This window comes from Chelmon rostratus, chromosome 5, assembly GCF_017976325.1.
Source record: "Chelmon rostratus isolate fCheRos1 chromosome 5, fCheRos1.pri, whole genome shotgun sequence".
Lineage (NCBI taxonomy): Eukaryota > Metazoa > Chordata > Actinopteri > Chaetodontiformes > Chaetodontidae > Chelmon > Chelmon rostratus.
The window spans coordinates 11767195-11783966 of NC_055662.1; the positions used below are offsets into that span (position 1 = coordinate 11767195).

Below are 16772 nucleotides of genomic sequence, written 5' to 3' on the forward strand. Positions count from 1 at the left end.
GAAGGTGTCACTATAATGAGTGTCTCTGCAAGTGTGGGGGAGAAGTTGACGTGGAGGGAGTGGGTGGATTAATGCATGTACGCCTATGTGTGTGCATGGATGTCACTTTTTTCTCTTGAAAATCTCATCTTTCGAAAATATAAACCATCCAGGAAACTTAAGATAAGGCTTTGATCCCACCTTATGGGGTCTTAAAACCAGAAAGTTAAGGTTTTTGCATGACAAATTGTTGGTTGTATGTTGGTGGTCATATGTTACACTTGTGATTAATGTTCTCCATTTTTTTGGACTCCGCAGATGATAAGCCAAACAAAACAAGCAATCATCTGCAAACATCATGACATTTGATCCCTGGATTAATGCAATTTCATGTCATGCAAACTTTTGATTGCACTTTCACTCCAGTCAGAATAGTTACAATAGGACTTTTATAATTCCTGAGAAAACAGGATATATCTGGGAGAAAGAATATGAATAATAAATCGGCGAATCAGCAGGTAATGAACGTGACACAATGGCTGATTTAATAGCTACAATGTGTCAAGTGGAAAAAAACCTTTCATGTTCCTGTTTACTGAGTATGGAAGCCCCGGTGGATAAAAGACTGAAAAATGCTATCTGAAATGTGACACAAACACGCAGTGATTTCCATCTGCGAGAACTGCGTCGTGATGTACAATCCTAGACCAGATCAAAGCACGGATCTACTTTTCACACCTTCGCTGATTTCTCTTGACACTTGACGAGTCACCCACCTCCCTCGTCTTCTGTCTCTCTGCATCGTGTATTCTTTAAGTTTCTCTTTCCTTGAACTTTTTATATGCCGAGTAGAAAAAGGTATCTGAATAGGTGCTTTAACAACTGTGGAGTTGACAGTCTCCCCCTCCGCCCATCCGCCTTTGCCGACAGCCATTTGAAAACCGAAATTGGGAATCCTCTCCCTTCATTTTACACGTTTCCCCCCACCGAACATCTACAAATCATTCGGGGAGAGGATAAAGGCATGCATACAGGGAGATGAATGGTTTAATTTAGATTCAAATGGCATAAAGTGGGCTAATCGGAATAGCTGACAAAAGCTCTATGACGGAGAAGTGATAACCTGCAGGCTGCTTCCTTATTGCAGGAGATGGGAGTGAAGTGCTGGGCTGGTGTACAGGTCTAATTGCATGACTCAGTTTAGGGAGCGAGAGACTGACATGGGGGGAAAAATTCCTGTGGGATTTAACGCTTAATGAGTGGTACTTTGCATGAAAAGTCAGGACTGTCGGCCTTTTTAGTCGAGTTGTTTTACTATTGAAAGTCTGGTTTTGATGGATATACTCTTTCTTGTCTTCCTCTTTCTTACATCTCACTCTCAGGTTTGTCTCTGTCCGGACTTCTCTCCAACTCTCCTCTCTGCGTATCGGCCTGCTTTAGTCTGCGTTCTGTCGCTCTGTTTCTGTTTTGCTCCGTTTGTCATCCACTTTGGTTCTTTCTGGTTCTTCTCTCCAGCTTTTCCTGCTGTGATCTGTTTCCTGTCTTTCTGTCTGCGCATCTCTTTGACCCATCTTTCACTGTCTAGGCCATCCATGTCTCTGTGCATTACTCAGACATCAGCTTCTGAGTCAATTTATAGACACACGAATCTGACGTTGCCCAACTTGAGAACTCATTCTGGTTTGCCCTCACTTGTCTGCATGTCACACGACTTCAGCTAAGCCTGAGGACATAATTCTGTGCCTTTCGGCTAAAGGGAGGTTTATTTTTGTGTCCCAGCATGAATTTCTGTATGCATGCACAGCTGAGGTTAGTTGTGTATATTTTCACGTGTGTTTGCCCACTGGGGCTTATATCGAGAAGCAAGCCCCGTTCGGATGTGATTAAAATTACAGGGGGAGGTAGGGAATTAAATATTCTTGGTGCTTCTTTGTAATTTAACTTTCGGGAAGGCATTTTAGCTATTGTGAAATTACAGGATATGGTCTGTAATAATCATGGAAATTCTGCAGGACAAAGCCAAAAACCACCTCCAGGGAGAGGCGGGGGAGTTGAAGGGGAGGCAAAGATACCTCGTGAGGTGATTTTGAGTCAAAAATTGTACTGGCTTAACACACAGACATGAAATACATATTGATGCCTGTGTGACTTATCACACTGATATCATTATCTCTGATCCACTGTGAATTAATGCCCATAAATCCACTTTGAAACCCTTCAGAACCTTCTTGAGAATCGTCACATTTTTGTAGTTTTCTCCAGTATCAACGTAGTGAGTTGTGTTTTCATGCATGGGTACATTTCACTGCTTAGTGCTAATTTTGACAAACAATACTTTTAATTGTACCAATTTGCCAAAATGGAAAGATATTCAGGCAAAACTGAAACAAACAAGCAAAGAAACAAACAAACAAAAAAAAGCATTAACAAAATAAACAGCTGACATGACAACAGCTACGCTTTGATGGGGCCTTGCTCTCCTGATGGCTTTAATTTTTTCTGTTGTCACATTGGTTCCTAATACTCCGGTATGTTGGTGTTGGCATCTTTCCAGATCACAAAAAACATTTTAGGCTTCTGTGCAAAATATCCAAATATGTAAATATAAAGAATGGGAAAGGGAATTACTTAGAATTATAGCATCTTGTTAAATACACTTGGCATATGTTCAGCACATTTTGATCTGACCCTGAGCCAGTTAACTGTGCTGCACAGGTTACCATGATGGTTGAAAGTAAGGAAGGTTCGTGATTACCAGAGAACCTGAGTTAAAAATCATGTTCCGTGGTGCGGGCCCATATCCCTCACTATGGCTCACATTTTGAGCCCAAAAGTCAATCAATAGCTCTACTTGTGATATTCTGCACTGTGAGTTAGTTGAGATGTTTTTAAATCAAATGCCATTTTTCCGACATGAACCTAAGCTTTGTCGGATGTGTCACGTAGATCACTGGGTTCACAGTTACCTCAATCACATGAGGATCTACTTTCAGGCGATATCATTTCGAAATGCAGCTTTACAAGGACGAATTGTATGACAAGCTAACAAAGACAAATTGCACCACAAGCTTAATTATACAAAACCAATTTTTCTGAAATGACAGGTCTCCCAAAAGGAAGCAGGCTGACAAACAGAGGACAGTGATTATGGGAAATTATTGGTGACTTGCGATTTGATGCAAAATGCTCCTTAAAGAGATGTTTCTTCTCATAATTTACAAGCTTCTGCACAAGAGTAGGTCTGTCACAGCAGAGACAGCTGTTGGATATTACATGGTAACAGCCCCCCTCTCAGCTCAGTCCAAAGAGCCAATTAATTAAGCCTTGATCCCATCGGTCCTGTCACAAAATAAACCTTTTAAATTCACGCTGAAGGTCTCAATGCTTCTCAGAGGGTTGAGCAGCTTTCATATACTTCAGTTCCTCAAAAACCAATAATACTAACTATAATGAATGGCTGTGAGTCAAAGTGAAAACTGTCTTTTTCTGAAAGGTTGTGAAGTTTACTTTAACTTGCTGGAGAACGGCGGACATTTCCTGCATATATTATTCATTAGAGGTTGTTGGAGCAGAGAGGATTGCTCAAGGCAAATACTCTTCATGCTGGAACTTAAGGAATACTACATTAAAAGTACTGAATATGACTTAGGGTGTCTCTTCAAATGAGTAGCATGATACAGACTAATTGTGTGGGTATTGTGAAACTGATTAAAATTATGACAACGACTAAGCTACCTCACAATCAACAGGCTGCTCACTGCTCATCCATCCACTGGAATAACGATGCTCCAGAATCTGCGTGTTGGATCTATTAACATGCTAGCAGCATGTGAGGCGGTCTACCGCTTTAGTCCAGACCCGAACATCTCAACAACTGTTGCGATTATATTTCATACAGACTTTTGTGGTATTCTGAGGATGTGCTGTGGTATTCTGAGTTGTGCTGATGGTTTCCTGACTTCACTAAGCACTGCTTTTAGGTTCATTTTACAACTATAGGGTGAATTTCCATTAATTCCATTGCATATCTGGCATACATTTTGCCTTCTCTCTGGCCTGATGCCAATAGCTTTTAAGTCAGTTGATGAACATGACACTCAATCACTCAATCATCATGATCACTTAATACCATAATTATATTGTTACGGCACGCCATGCTTACTGCGGTTTAGGGCACCATCACTGTACATAGTTTTCTGTCTTTGTGCAAAAAACATATTGTTATGTTGTAGTGGATTTTTAGTCAGTCTGTTGAGGTCCAGAGTGCAGAATTACAATCAGAGTTCATATGGATTCACCAATAAGACAGAAATCCACCACAGGATAATCTTAAGATATGTGTTCAGTGCTTTTCAGGAGCTATTTTGCAATTATGTTATTGTGACTTACCTCTCTTGGTGCACCTTTCTTGCTTTCTCTTCCCTTGCTTTGTCGTCTAGAGTAACCTTCATACCCCTCCAAGATCTGGCATGAACTTGCTGAGTTCAGCTGTGGGGTGAATGTGTTGGTGGAGAGAATGATAGTGACAGTTACAGAGTTTTTCCATGAAAGACTCATATCGCTACTAATATGCAACATGCCTTGCAGCTGCATTTTATTATATTCTATGTATATGGACTACTGTGGGTGGAGAAATTGTCATCTCTCCTGTGTGATTGTGACTGATCGCACGTCGAATTCTGACTGAAAGGGAAATATTTTAAAAGATTAAAAGATGGTTAAAATAGTAAAAATAATGTTTTATTAAAAAAGAAGGGAAGTAGTGGGTATTCTTTCAAATTTCTTGTCTGTTTTCTACAAAGTGTGCAGCCATGTTAGCAGTTCTGTGAGGCTGTATCTCAAGGTGGCGCTTTAAAGCAAAAGCCAGGGGATCACCAAACTCATTAGGATTCTCCCTCTGGGGACCACGAACGTCTGCACCAAATGTCATGGCCATTCATCCCATGGTTGTTGAGCCCTAATCTGTCAGCCTCATTGTTTTTCCTTTCATGTCTTGTTTCCCTCAGAGCCAAGAAGAAGACCAAGCCCTTGAACCTTAAGATCCACAGCAGCGTGGGCAGCTGTGAGAATCTGCCCACGCAGCGCTCGCCCCTCCACACCGAACGATCTCTGAGATCCTTTTTCTTCCCCTCCTTCATCCCCTCCACGCCTCCTGTCCATGCTGAAACACCCTCTGCAAGTAAGTGAGCTATTAGCAACTACTGTGTGTTTTTAAATGCAGTTAACACGTCTCTTTCATGTTCTAATCCCTTTTGGCATTTGCTTATTTAGCTCTGGGGCAATGTCTCTTTACTGGGACGCCATCCTGTTCTCTGCTAGGTTAGGTGGGTTTATTATCTTTTAGGGTTTGAACCTGTGAACTGCATCTTACCCTTGACCTGAAGTCAGTTTTGCAGCAGTTGTCTCACTTTGTGTTCCACCTCCTCGTGTCTTAAACCTTGTGCCGTGACACTTTACCAAACAGCACCACAAAGAAGAAACTCACCCCCTTTATTATTCTTACCACCATATCTCTTTTTGTTAAGAATGTACTTAAGTGCAGCTCTGTTGCAACAAATGAGCAATCAGGCCATGCCATAATGACCAGAGGTGGTGTGTTGCCGCACATTGGCAGCCTTTTTTGGCTGAAGCATTATGGGCACAGCCATTTGACTGAGGAGGAGATGGATAGCCATGGAGGCTGTGTCAAGGAAAGCAGTGATGAATAGATGTCACTAAGTGTTGTGAAAAGTTGCGGACCTTGACTAACAGCTATGTGGGGCGCGGCAGTGCATATTCGTTGGGAGAGGCATGGCGTGGAATAATCACACATCTTATACATGAGAGCACAGACCAATAAGGATGTACATGAATTACAAAATACACATGCTGGCATGACAGGTACCAGTGCAGACATGTGAATTTATTGGTAAAGTTTGTATGCATGTGTGTTAAGAATAGCAATGCAATGAAACATTTGCAACGTTTGGTCCAAATAATAGAAAAAAGTTTTTTCAGTACCACATTCTAATGATATACTCCTATATAGTTCTAAATAATATCTTCATTAACTGTGAATAACTGTGAATAACTCAATGAGCCATTAATTAGAGCAAATCTTGTGTTACCACGTTGTAAACAATATAATATATTTACTTCATTATGTAGAGCCCTACAATAGACTGGACCTTCTTGAAAAGTGCTACAGAGCAATGAGACCAAAATTTATCAATTTATTAACAAATTACCTTTATTATAAATAAGCAGCTACGTTTTGGTCTTTGACGTTTGGTAGGCAGTGGAATACATCACTTTTTCGCACCAAAATGTGGGATAACATGTTTCCATGTGGTACGGTGGTATAAGTGATGCATCTAAAACTGAATGTTGACATGATGTTTGATCACAAAGCTGTAAATAATGATCACAGGCCTCCAGTCATTCACAATGAAGCCATCTCCCTTGTCTCCACCTGTACGTGTGTGGGAGTGCATACTGACAACCCACTGAGCCGGAGCGTTCAAGTTAACAGCGTCTGCTCCAGGCTACAGCAGAGATTGTACTTCCTCCAACTCCTAAAAACTCTCCATCTACGTAAGAAGCACACATTGCTTTTTTTTATCCCGCTGTACTAGAAAGCATTATTAGACACGGTGGGTATCACAGCTTGGTTTGGAAACCTGCCTGTGTACCTGAAATCCAAGATAAGCCGTCCACTGTGGACAGCTCTGTAGGTCTCCAACTGCTTCATACGCTCCTCCGGGCTTTCCAGGAGGAGTCGCTGGGCACACTCGCTCACAAATATCATCTCCGACTTCTCATGTGAGCTATTACCCCAGGCATGTTTTACTGTTTCCCCCAAATACAGGTTAGACTGCGAAGAACTTTGTTTGTGAAGATGCTGCTTAAAGTTGTAAATACTGACACTGGATTTGAATACAATAACAATACAAACAATATAGACTGGCAATAATAAGGAGGGGCGCTCTGATTATATCGCCTACCTCTTGAAGCAAGATTGGTCAGTGCCATTAATAACAGGCCTGGTTTTAGCCTTCCATGTATTCATCCGACCTACACACTCAAAATAAGTAACCAAGAGTTACACCACAGGAACAGAAGCAGCAGCTGCATTCAAGGTCTGAGCTCACAAACTATAAAGCTATATGCTTTTAAAATGTGACAAGATTTAGGAGTGACAAGATTTCCTTTTTGCTCTCTAATGCTGCACCTTCATGTATCATAACCCCTGTGGGCAGGAAATGAGGCACAGATCGTTGTGTGTCCAGTGATTATTACCAAAACGCTCACTGATGCCTCATTTATCACTATAATTCATTGATCAATAATGAGAAATACTTCTCCTCCATTTTTTATTTCTTATTCTAAAGGGCATATTATTTATTCTTAAGGCAGGTAGATGTTGACCAGAGAGGGTAACAAAATATTCATGTAATTCCTACAGTGAATGATAAAGAACCAGTAGTTGGGCACATTACATTTACACCAACACGCACACACACACACACAAACACACACATACACATACACATTCACTCACATTCACACATACATACACTGCACTTACACTCATTTTATTATTTAAACAAATTCTATGATAAACTTTTTTATTTCGCATTTTAACGTTGTGGTTGGGTTCAGGAGTTTTGGCCGTAACAGTCACATATCTTTATTAAGCTAATGTGTCTCCTTTTGTTCTACTTTTTTTTACACAGTAATTTTTCACTGTCATGCCATGTGGAGCTTTTACGTGGCTTATTGAGTGTTAGAACACTTGTCTGGTAATTTAGGGCAAAACCTGAAAGATACTGCAGCTGTGCTTCTCTGTTTGTTTGACAGTGAAAGTAATTTCAATGCTATAAAAACTGAGCTGGAAAAGTATCAATTCAAAATTGGCCAATTCTCGTCCAATTTTCGGTTTTTGTGTTGGCACTGACACGATTGTTGTTATTCTCAAAATGCATTAAAATGCTTGGATTTACAGTCTTCAAAATATCTTAATGCTATGGGTTTTCACAGATATGCTGTACCACACTTTCCACGCTTTCATTCACAAAGACTTATTTGCATTTCTATTTTCAATTTACTTAATTACTCCGCCTATTTTTTTCATGTTGTTTTCCAGATGCTGTGCACGTGACAAAATGCTTAATAATACAAAAGTAATCGAGTGAACTGTGACCGGGCAGTACTCATTGTGCCTCCCTGTAAACAACTGAGTAAAGAATAAATGAAGCATTTTCTCTTTCTGTGGAGCTCCTCAGTTGCCCTGGGGGTCTCCAGTTCTTATTTTAGGAATGGCACACGTGTGTGCTTGTGTGTGATCATGTGGACAAGCGTGTGTGCAGCCGGTAAGCCAGGCCAAACATCTGTCCAGGGTCTATGTGTGGGATTATGGTGTCACTGCCATCTCAAACGTCAGGGCCCTCCAGCCAAAAGCGTTATCACTCATCTCTCCAGTCGTCTGAATCAAGGCACACGGAGGAGGACCCACAAGACTGGGCGAGGTGACCAAACGCTGTCTGCTCGGGATGAGTCAGTTCCCAGTCTAAGCTGAAACGTCAGAGCCGTCCTCTGAGTTTGTTTGGCTGTCTACCCAGAGATACTGTTTGTGATAGTCATGCTTGTTTGCTTGAGTGGTCTTTGACACACAGTTGAGTTCTGGAGAAAAGATGCAGGCAGTTTTGTATTAAACCTGCAGATATTAATTTTGTCTATTTAAAGGTGCAGTGCGTAGAATTGAGGGCGATCTATTGGCAGAAATTGAATATTGATACTGATAATTGTGTTTTCTTTATTGTATAATCACATGAAAATAAGAATTGTGAGGTCAGAACGAGCCCTTTATATCTACAGATTAGGGAGCAGGGAACAGAACTCTTCCATAGAGTCCGCCGTGTTGCACTGCCATGTTTCTACATTAGCCCAGAATGGACAAACCAAATACTGGCTCTAGTGAGTTTTTTGTCCGCTTGGAACTGGAGGGTGAACGAGGGATATTTAGTTTGCATCAATCTGCAACCCCACCGATAGATGCCACTAAATCCTGCATATTAGAAATAATAAACAATAATGAGTCAGTCAGTTTCTTAGTACTGTTGTACTGTCTTCCTGAAGATTTAAATCTTTAAACCCACAAAACTCAGCGACATCATAAAACAGCTAGCAAATGTTACTCAAACATAGTTAAATAGTGCATTTTTTGGGAGTTGTATTGAAGGCTACTGGCTACTGTGCTTATGGCAATAAAGGAGCATGGCACCCGCTGCAGCTGTGCAGCTGTATTTTTAATAGTTTTTGGACAGCAATGGTGTTATGGCTTTGGGTTTTAGTTGTGTTATTTCCTGTTTATATTGAAAGTTCACTCTCCTAACGTGTCATGTTTTGTTTTACTTCCTGTCTTTGTGAGTTTTCCTACCTGTTTTCTGTGCCACCTGCATTTCATAAGATAATTAGCCTCTTCTCATCCCGGCCCAGTAGGGTCGTTTTTTTGTATTTCTCCCGAGTTGCTAGATTGGCCTCAGCCTGCTCCCTCAGTTTTTGTCGCCTGTCTGCTTTGCAGACTGGAATCAGCGTTACACGATTAAAGCTGGCTTTTGTTTCGGCAAACTGCCTGCTTGGTGTCCTGCATTTGGGTCCAACCCCTTGTTTTCCTCTACCCCCGCATACACAGTTGTGACAAATGGAGGTTTATGCAACAATTCCTCTAAATGAAATGACAAAATATCTTTTTTCTCCATGTCCTCTAGAACAACACAAGTGTTTTTTGATCTCATGTCACTGTTACCTTGACTACATCATTTCAATCAGGAGAGACAAAGTGAATGAAGTAAAGATTACTGTTTATTATGACAGATGATGTGTGGTCTTATCACAAAGTGTTTGGCACTCAAACTCCACAGGGAGACTTTTTAATTGAGGGGCATAGCCCTGAACTGTGGCAATATAAATCCCCCCATGTTGTCCAGACGCTGGTGGTGGTGGTGATGGCTGATGACTCTGTTGACCTGTAGGCTGATGAGGATGATGAAACGAGAGAAAGAATCGTATTTAAAAAATCAGCAGTGAGATGATCTCTGCTATTGGATAAATGTGACCAGCTGATGAGAACAGCTGATATCTTAATTGACACCCACAGACAAAGACAGCCAAGGTAATATGAGTGTGCATGCATGAGAGGAGTGAAGGCAGGATGGTATGAGAGAGTCTAAGCATGCAAAAGAATAGTCCTCTGACTGAACTGTTGTTCATGAATCTGTTCTATGGTTTAAGTTTATCCTAAGTCTAAGTCTATCCTTCCCATCCATCCACCCAGACCTCTCTCTTCAGTGGACTGTGTGGCCCGATAATAACGTGACATCTCTTCTTTCTTTGCTCCCGATTCACGGCAGTCATAATTACTACGGTGGCCAGAGGACTGCAAACATATGTTTTTTCTGGGAGTATGCTGAAACGAATGGTGATTTAGTTTTTCTTGGGAGGGCATTTTTGGACATAGAGGAATAAGATACAAGAAGGCCCTGCACATGGTAAACCCCACACAGGTGATCCCATTTATTTTGGTAGCTCTTATTAGCAAACATGAGAAACACCTGTGAAGGTGTGCAAATTTGATATCTATCTACCTGTTTAACTCCTTGTTTAGCACTCTGTATTGACTCTTATTAAATGCGATTGGAACAAAATGCTTCTAAAGTGGACCAAAGAGACACAAGAGAAAAGCAGTAGAAAGAAGCTTATCTGCAAACCATTGAAATTACTTATTAAGGCTTCTGATGCCTGTACATTTTTGGCACAGCCACTTTAATGTTCATTGTCTGCAAATGCATGGAAATGGACTATTGTGCACTCTCATGTCCATTTCCCTGCAAAGTGTCTCCTGGTTGTGCACAATAGATGTTTTAAAAAATAATTTCACTTTTTGCTAGCGAGGAGCATCCCACTGTTTTTTTTGTTTTGTTTTGTTTCTCTACCCTCATGGTCAAGCTGAATAATCAACATTCAGTTTTCAGTGTTTTTGTTCCTGCTCCAGGTCATTGTTCATACAATCATATAAGTCAGTTTTCTCCAATGTGAAAAGTTACAGTGGCCACAGGGGGACATTTTCCATGAAACAACTCACCTCCAGCGCCTCAGGCTGTTTGAGCTCATGCTGTTGGATCAGATAGACTTATGATGATGCCTTTTGTCCACTTTGAGGTCCAGAACCGTCCCTGGGACTTGACCGATACACACACGCCTGATACAAAATGTCCATGTGTCTATGTGTGTGTGTGTGCGTGTGTGCGTGTGATGCAGAGGGAAAGAGAGTGGGAGTCTGTGAGTGTGTGCTTGTGGATATAAATGGCTTAAAGGTTCTTCATGCGCTTTGTGTACAACGCACTGTTTATTTCGACATGTTTTAATGACATCACCCGCTCACCCTAACCTTGCATAGATGCTCGGCAGTTGCGTCACAGATCTCCTAGCAACCAAGTGCGACACCACAATGGAGGTCCCTTTGAGAATTGGCAAATAAAAATGGCTACAAATAACAGCTAAATTTAAACAGGGTGAAGAAGAAGACTAGCTGGGGTTGGCGCCAGTATTTCAGTAAAGATGTGCAATTTTTGGAAGGTTGTTGTCATTCAGCCATCATTTCATACCTTCCTAGGTATGAGGAGATGGATGTTGACATGTTGACTCATTCTTGGAGAGCCAAGAATAGTCTGCTAGAGCCTGGATAGAACAGGTCAATCTCACCTTTTGAGTTTGTTTTGCAATTTGGCAGTGTGATCCAGTAACCAGAAGGCAACAGGGTCAACTTATCAGCTACGCTTTGGACCAATAATATATGAAACCCAAGCTCCACGGTGGGGTGTCTTTACTTCCATCATGTGATGTGTTTTGTGTTTTTCCCTCTATTTTGGCATGTGACTTCACAGTAAACAAGGAGAGGTTTATCTAACAGGAGGACCTGGATTGTGTTGTCCAGGTAGACGCCTGTATGTTTTACAAGTGGGGCTTAATTGACTCTCTTTCTGGCGCAGAGCTCTCAGGTCACTCCAACTAATGAAACCTTGCAGAGGTGGTCATAAGCACACCGCCAATAAAGAGGTGGATTGGTCAATAGTTACTATGCTGGTGCGAACGTGGGGCAGGTGTTAGAAAACAGTGTCACAAGTCAGAGGAGTCTGTGAGCACTGTGCTGCTACTACATCGACACTGAAAATGCTGTTTTCTTGCAAAAGATCTCACGGACCTCACAGGGAATTTTGCAAACTGTGCTGCCAGAAAGGATGATTTACTCTTTAGTCTTTTTAGAGCTGTGACTTGGCAACACAATCTAAACAAACTGTTTTAGTAGCCAACTAGCCATCAGGGTAGTGTAACAAAGCAGCAGATGTTAGCAACATTCAACTCCCCACTAAATCAAATTCTCATTTTTCCCATGTATCAACAGGCTGCATGGCATAGAAGAAAGCTCAGTCATGATGCACTGATGCATGATTGAGCTTCCCATCTGTCAGTACCACTGAAGCATCCTTCCAGTCCACCTTTGGAATGTTTATCGAGCCCTTTCTACAATTTTTATAGATAGTAGAACAACACATGGGGGCAACCCAGTTTTGATGAGACAGCAAATTTATATATTTGCTACAACAATTAGCTGTTCATCATCAGTGTCGTCCAAGAGCCATGGCACCCCAGTACGGCTGCCAGAGGGCGCGTTACATCACCTGAAAGGCCTCGGTAGTGGTTTACTCGTCCGCGTGCTCCGAGCCATTCGAGCTCTCCAACTGAGGAAGTCACTACCGAGCCATAAGGCCTCCGGGCATCATCTGTTCTCCCATCCCTCCTCCCTCTGTCTCACTGGCACACTTTACACTGCGCGGTCTTAAAAGACTCCTGCTATCTACAAGGCCGTGTGGAGGTACTTGTTTCATCCAACATAATTGCTATTTTTCCCGCGCTGTGATTGCTATTGTCGCTTCATCACAGGGATTTTGTGAGTGTATGTGGGTTATTTGCAAACGTGTGTGTGTGTGCGTGCGTGTGTGCCTGCTCGTCAAAGATGACAGCACAATATTCTGCAAAAAGGCTGATCGGCGTGTAGCTGTTGCCATAGTAACTGAGCAACCTGGCTTTCTCTCTTGCTCATCGGAGGACTTTTTATCCCTCGCGCTCGTCTATTTGCGCCCCTCACTTGGTTCGTGTCTTGCCGCCACTCCAAAAGCATCCATGATCAGCTGTGCACTTTCTCATTAAAACACATGGACGAGAAACGATGAGAACAGGGCGAGCAGCAGCCTGTAACATATCGCTCATATAACACTCATGTGCTATAATGCAGCACATTGTGCAGCAAACGCCCACACGTTTTTACAGTCCTGTTCACTTCTTCTGCTGCTCTGCACAGACCACCGCGTATACCATAATGTCAGACACTTCCCAAGCACCACAGGCTTCTCGTTGAAGTGCTGCCTTCCAGTGTTGTTTTGTTCTGAATTTGCCTGGTATTCCCATCCCAAGTCATTGATTGATTGATTAATTGATTTATCTCTCGATGACACCGGGCCAGTTATGCCGTTGATTGCATTCAGCCGTTTGATTGAAGCTCTTATCCAAACTGCCAGAGTGCTACACTCTGCCCATTGAGCTGCAAGACCTTGATGATTCTAGTAATGACAGGAGTGGGTGTGCAATGAGAATAATTAGAATTTGTGTGGTCTTTTCCCCCCTGTGTTGTATCTTGTGTTGTTTTAATTGTCACACGCTCCACTCTTTTCTTTTTTACCCGCGGTAAAAAATTCTCCTCCGTGGGGAATAGTGGTGTTTAGCGCTCAGTCAATCACTTGGAGAGGCATCTCACTCTAACGTCAAATAAACTATATTTGGCTCGAAATAGGCTCCTAGACTCAAGTAGTCCCTTCAGCGCTGCGCACATACACACACCCGCCCCCCTCTGTTTAACCCACACAGAGTTAGAAACGTATATTCCTTCATCTTTCAGTGTACTTACAATTATCTCTTTAACCTCCCCGCCACACACACACACACACCACATTCAACCTTATGGCCTGCTGTGTGTCATGCGGCTGGCCAATGGAGGAGGGGAGAGGAAGGCCTCAGCTTAATTAGGCTAAGACCAATCAGAGAAGATGGAGGAGGACACAGTTGTCTGGCGCCTTGGGGTTTCTCGGCTCCTGCAGGCTCATCTGTCACACGCACAAACACACACACACACACACACACACACACACACACACACACACACGCACACACACACACACACACACGTATACATGCACGTAGAAACTAAACTCTGTTATTTGTTTTGGTGTGTTGTTTTTGCATGTCCTAAAGTTTCCATGGTTTTGCTGTGTTTGTGTGACTGGATGTTGACACTGCATCTGCGTGTGAGCTTGAGTTTGACTTTATTGACCTTCATTTATGCTTCAGCTGTGTTTCTGCATGTCTATTTTCTCAGTCGAGGTGTGCTGTGAACGCTGTGAACAAATGTTTAAAGCTCTTCTGTTCAGCATGTCCTGTGCTTTTACACTGTTTTTCACAAGGTCATATTTGTGAGCCGTAGACTGTATGAAACATGGACGTAGTCTACTTGACGTCACCCATGGGTTCAATGAAGCTCATTGACAGTGGCTCCAGATGTTGGCCTTCTCTGATGCTCCCGGTCTCTGATGCTCCTGGTTAATGCAAAAATGGACAAAGAGGGGGAGCATGAGTGGGTCTGAGGTGTGCCAAATGGAGCCTCGTCGCTGAGACCTAGGAGCGAGCTGTCACTCAAAGCACCATAATTATGCAGAACTTTAGGCCTTAAAATAATTTAAACGAGTGAGTTATATAAAAATTCACCCCCTGTACAGTTGTCATGAAAAAGGAAATTAACTGTACTGCTGTAAAGATGTTTATTTCTGCCTTCAGTTGAGCATTTTATAATGTGGGTCTATGGGGATTGACTCACCATGGAGCCAGCCTCAAGTGGAAGAACTGCAGTTTTAGGCACTTACACAGTTTAAGGCATGTTGGCTTCATTTTCAGCCCTGGAGTTTACTGCTCGTTGTGAACTTCATGTTGAGGTGTTTTCTGTTAGGAAATGAGAATTTCTTGTAATTGGATTCGGGTATTTTTACGGATCTACAAAATGCACCTGTGCAAACAAGATGTTTAAGTTTCAAACCTTAAGATTTCAGTCCTGGCTGATTTGGCTAGACCTGTTGTTACCATGGTACCATCTAGTGTGGTTTAAGACTACAGCAAACATTCCTTGACCAGCTGCTTTGTCAGAAATGCAACAGGAGACTAACTAGTGTATCTGTTATCTGTATCTGCTACCAGTCAACAGGCAGGCACTAGTGACTTGTTCCACTAGATACAGAAATGACAACTGTCTTGGTTTGTGAATGATGAATTTCTGATTGTCAACATTAACTTTGATGACAAATGATTGCTTCATAATACATCCAGTATTTTGTCATCTGAATGCTTGCAATGCGAAGCAGCGTCAGAAGGCTGTTCTGTTTGCATTAACAGTCGCTTTATACAGCTTGGACATGGTGTACAGAGAGTGAGCAGTTAATTGTGAGGCTGTTATCAGTGAGACAGGATGGCTCTGGATTACATGCATGCACCTGTGAATCCCTTTGTTAGTTAGGCAATCATCCAGTACAGGAATGGTGGACTCCACTGCCAGTGAATGCCACTGCCGTGGACAGACAACCTTAAAGGACAGACATAAAACATATCATAGCAAAACCAAAAGAGAAATATCCCCGTCAATGCAAGTATGCTCTGACCTGACTTCTAAGATGTCTGAGATTTCTCGAGCTTATGCTTTTTCATATGACTGGCCTGTGTGTGTTCTCATGTTCTCGTGAACACTTGCAATACTGACATAAATCTACACTCCCTCCATTGTTTGAGGGACGGACGAATCATCAAAGATTGTCGTGGAAGACAGACAGGGACGTCAACAGTACGCACACACGATGATGAACAGCTCTAACCACGCTGCAGAAAAGTCCAATCATCTGCCAGTCGCCAACAAGGCCGACAAACAGCAGATGATGTCAGTTTCCCCTCTGTATTGAGTTATCACGTTGATTGAGTGTAATTGAGCGATGCATCGGAGTGCGGAGGGAAGACACCAAGCCTCTGGAGAGACAGGAGGAGGAGGGAGGAAGGGGCTTCAGGAACCAGGAAATGCTATACGACACCGGGGCCGATTAGCACAGCACAGCCTCATAATCAATTAATAGCGCTGATTGAGCCTCTCAACAGATGAAAATTTTGAGGCACACACATATTTCGTTTCTCTCTTATCTGCTGTTGATGCCTTCATTAGAGCCGACAGTCGTCTTCAGGCCAACACCAACCATTGTTGAAAGACATAGAGACACAAAGCGAACAAAACTGGAGGATTGTGTGATCAAGACCTTTTTCCATAGAACAAAACATCTTTAATGAACATTGTACACTCACTCAACTTTATTAGTTTACAGTCTAGTGCAATCAATGCAAAAGCTCCTCCGTGAATTCTGCTCTTACAAAGCTTATAGATCTTCAGTTTTGTTGACTCTGTCAGTGATAATTGTGCTTCATGTTTATTATTGAGGACGGAGAGGGTGATGGCATTGTACTGCAGTGTATTACGGTGAAAGGTGGTTCTGAAATTTTGTCCACCCCATTTACATCCATACACAAGGGGCAGACTATTATTCCATCCATTAGCTATACCTGCTTATCCTTCAGGGCTGCGGGGGGGCTGGAGCCAACCCCAGCTGACATTGGGC

At 42.3% G+C, this 16772-nt stretch overlaps 1 protein-coding gene across 1 annotated transcript in view; it reads left to right on the plus strand.

Moving 5' to 3' along the window:
• Window positions 1-16772, plus strand: part of ksr2 (kinase suppressor of ras 2) — an 86992-nt gene that overhangs the window by 44477 nt on the left and 25743 nt on the right. Inside the window, exon 6 of the mRNA XM_041937596.1 lies at window positions 4986-5158. Coding sequence (XP_041793530.1) covers window positions 4986-5158 — 173 coding nt within the window. The remainder of the gene's footprint in view (window positions 1-4985; window positions 5159-16772) is intronic.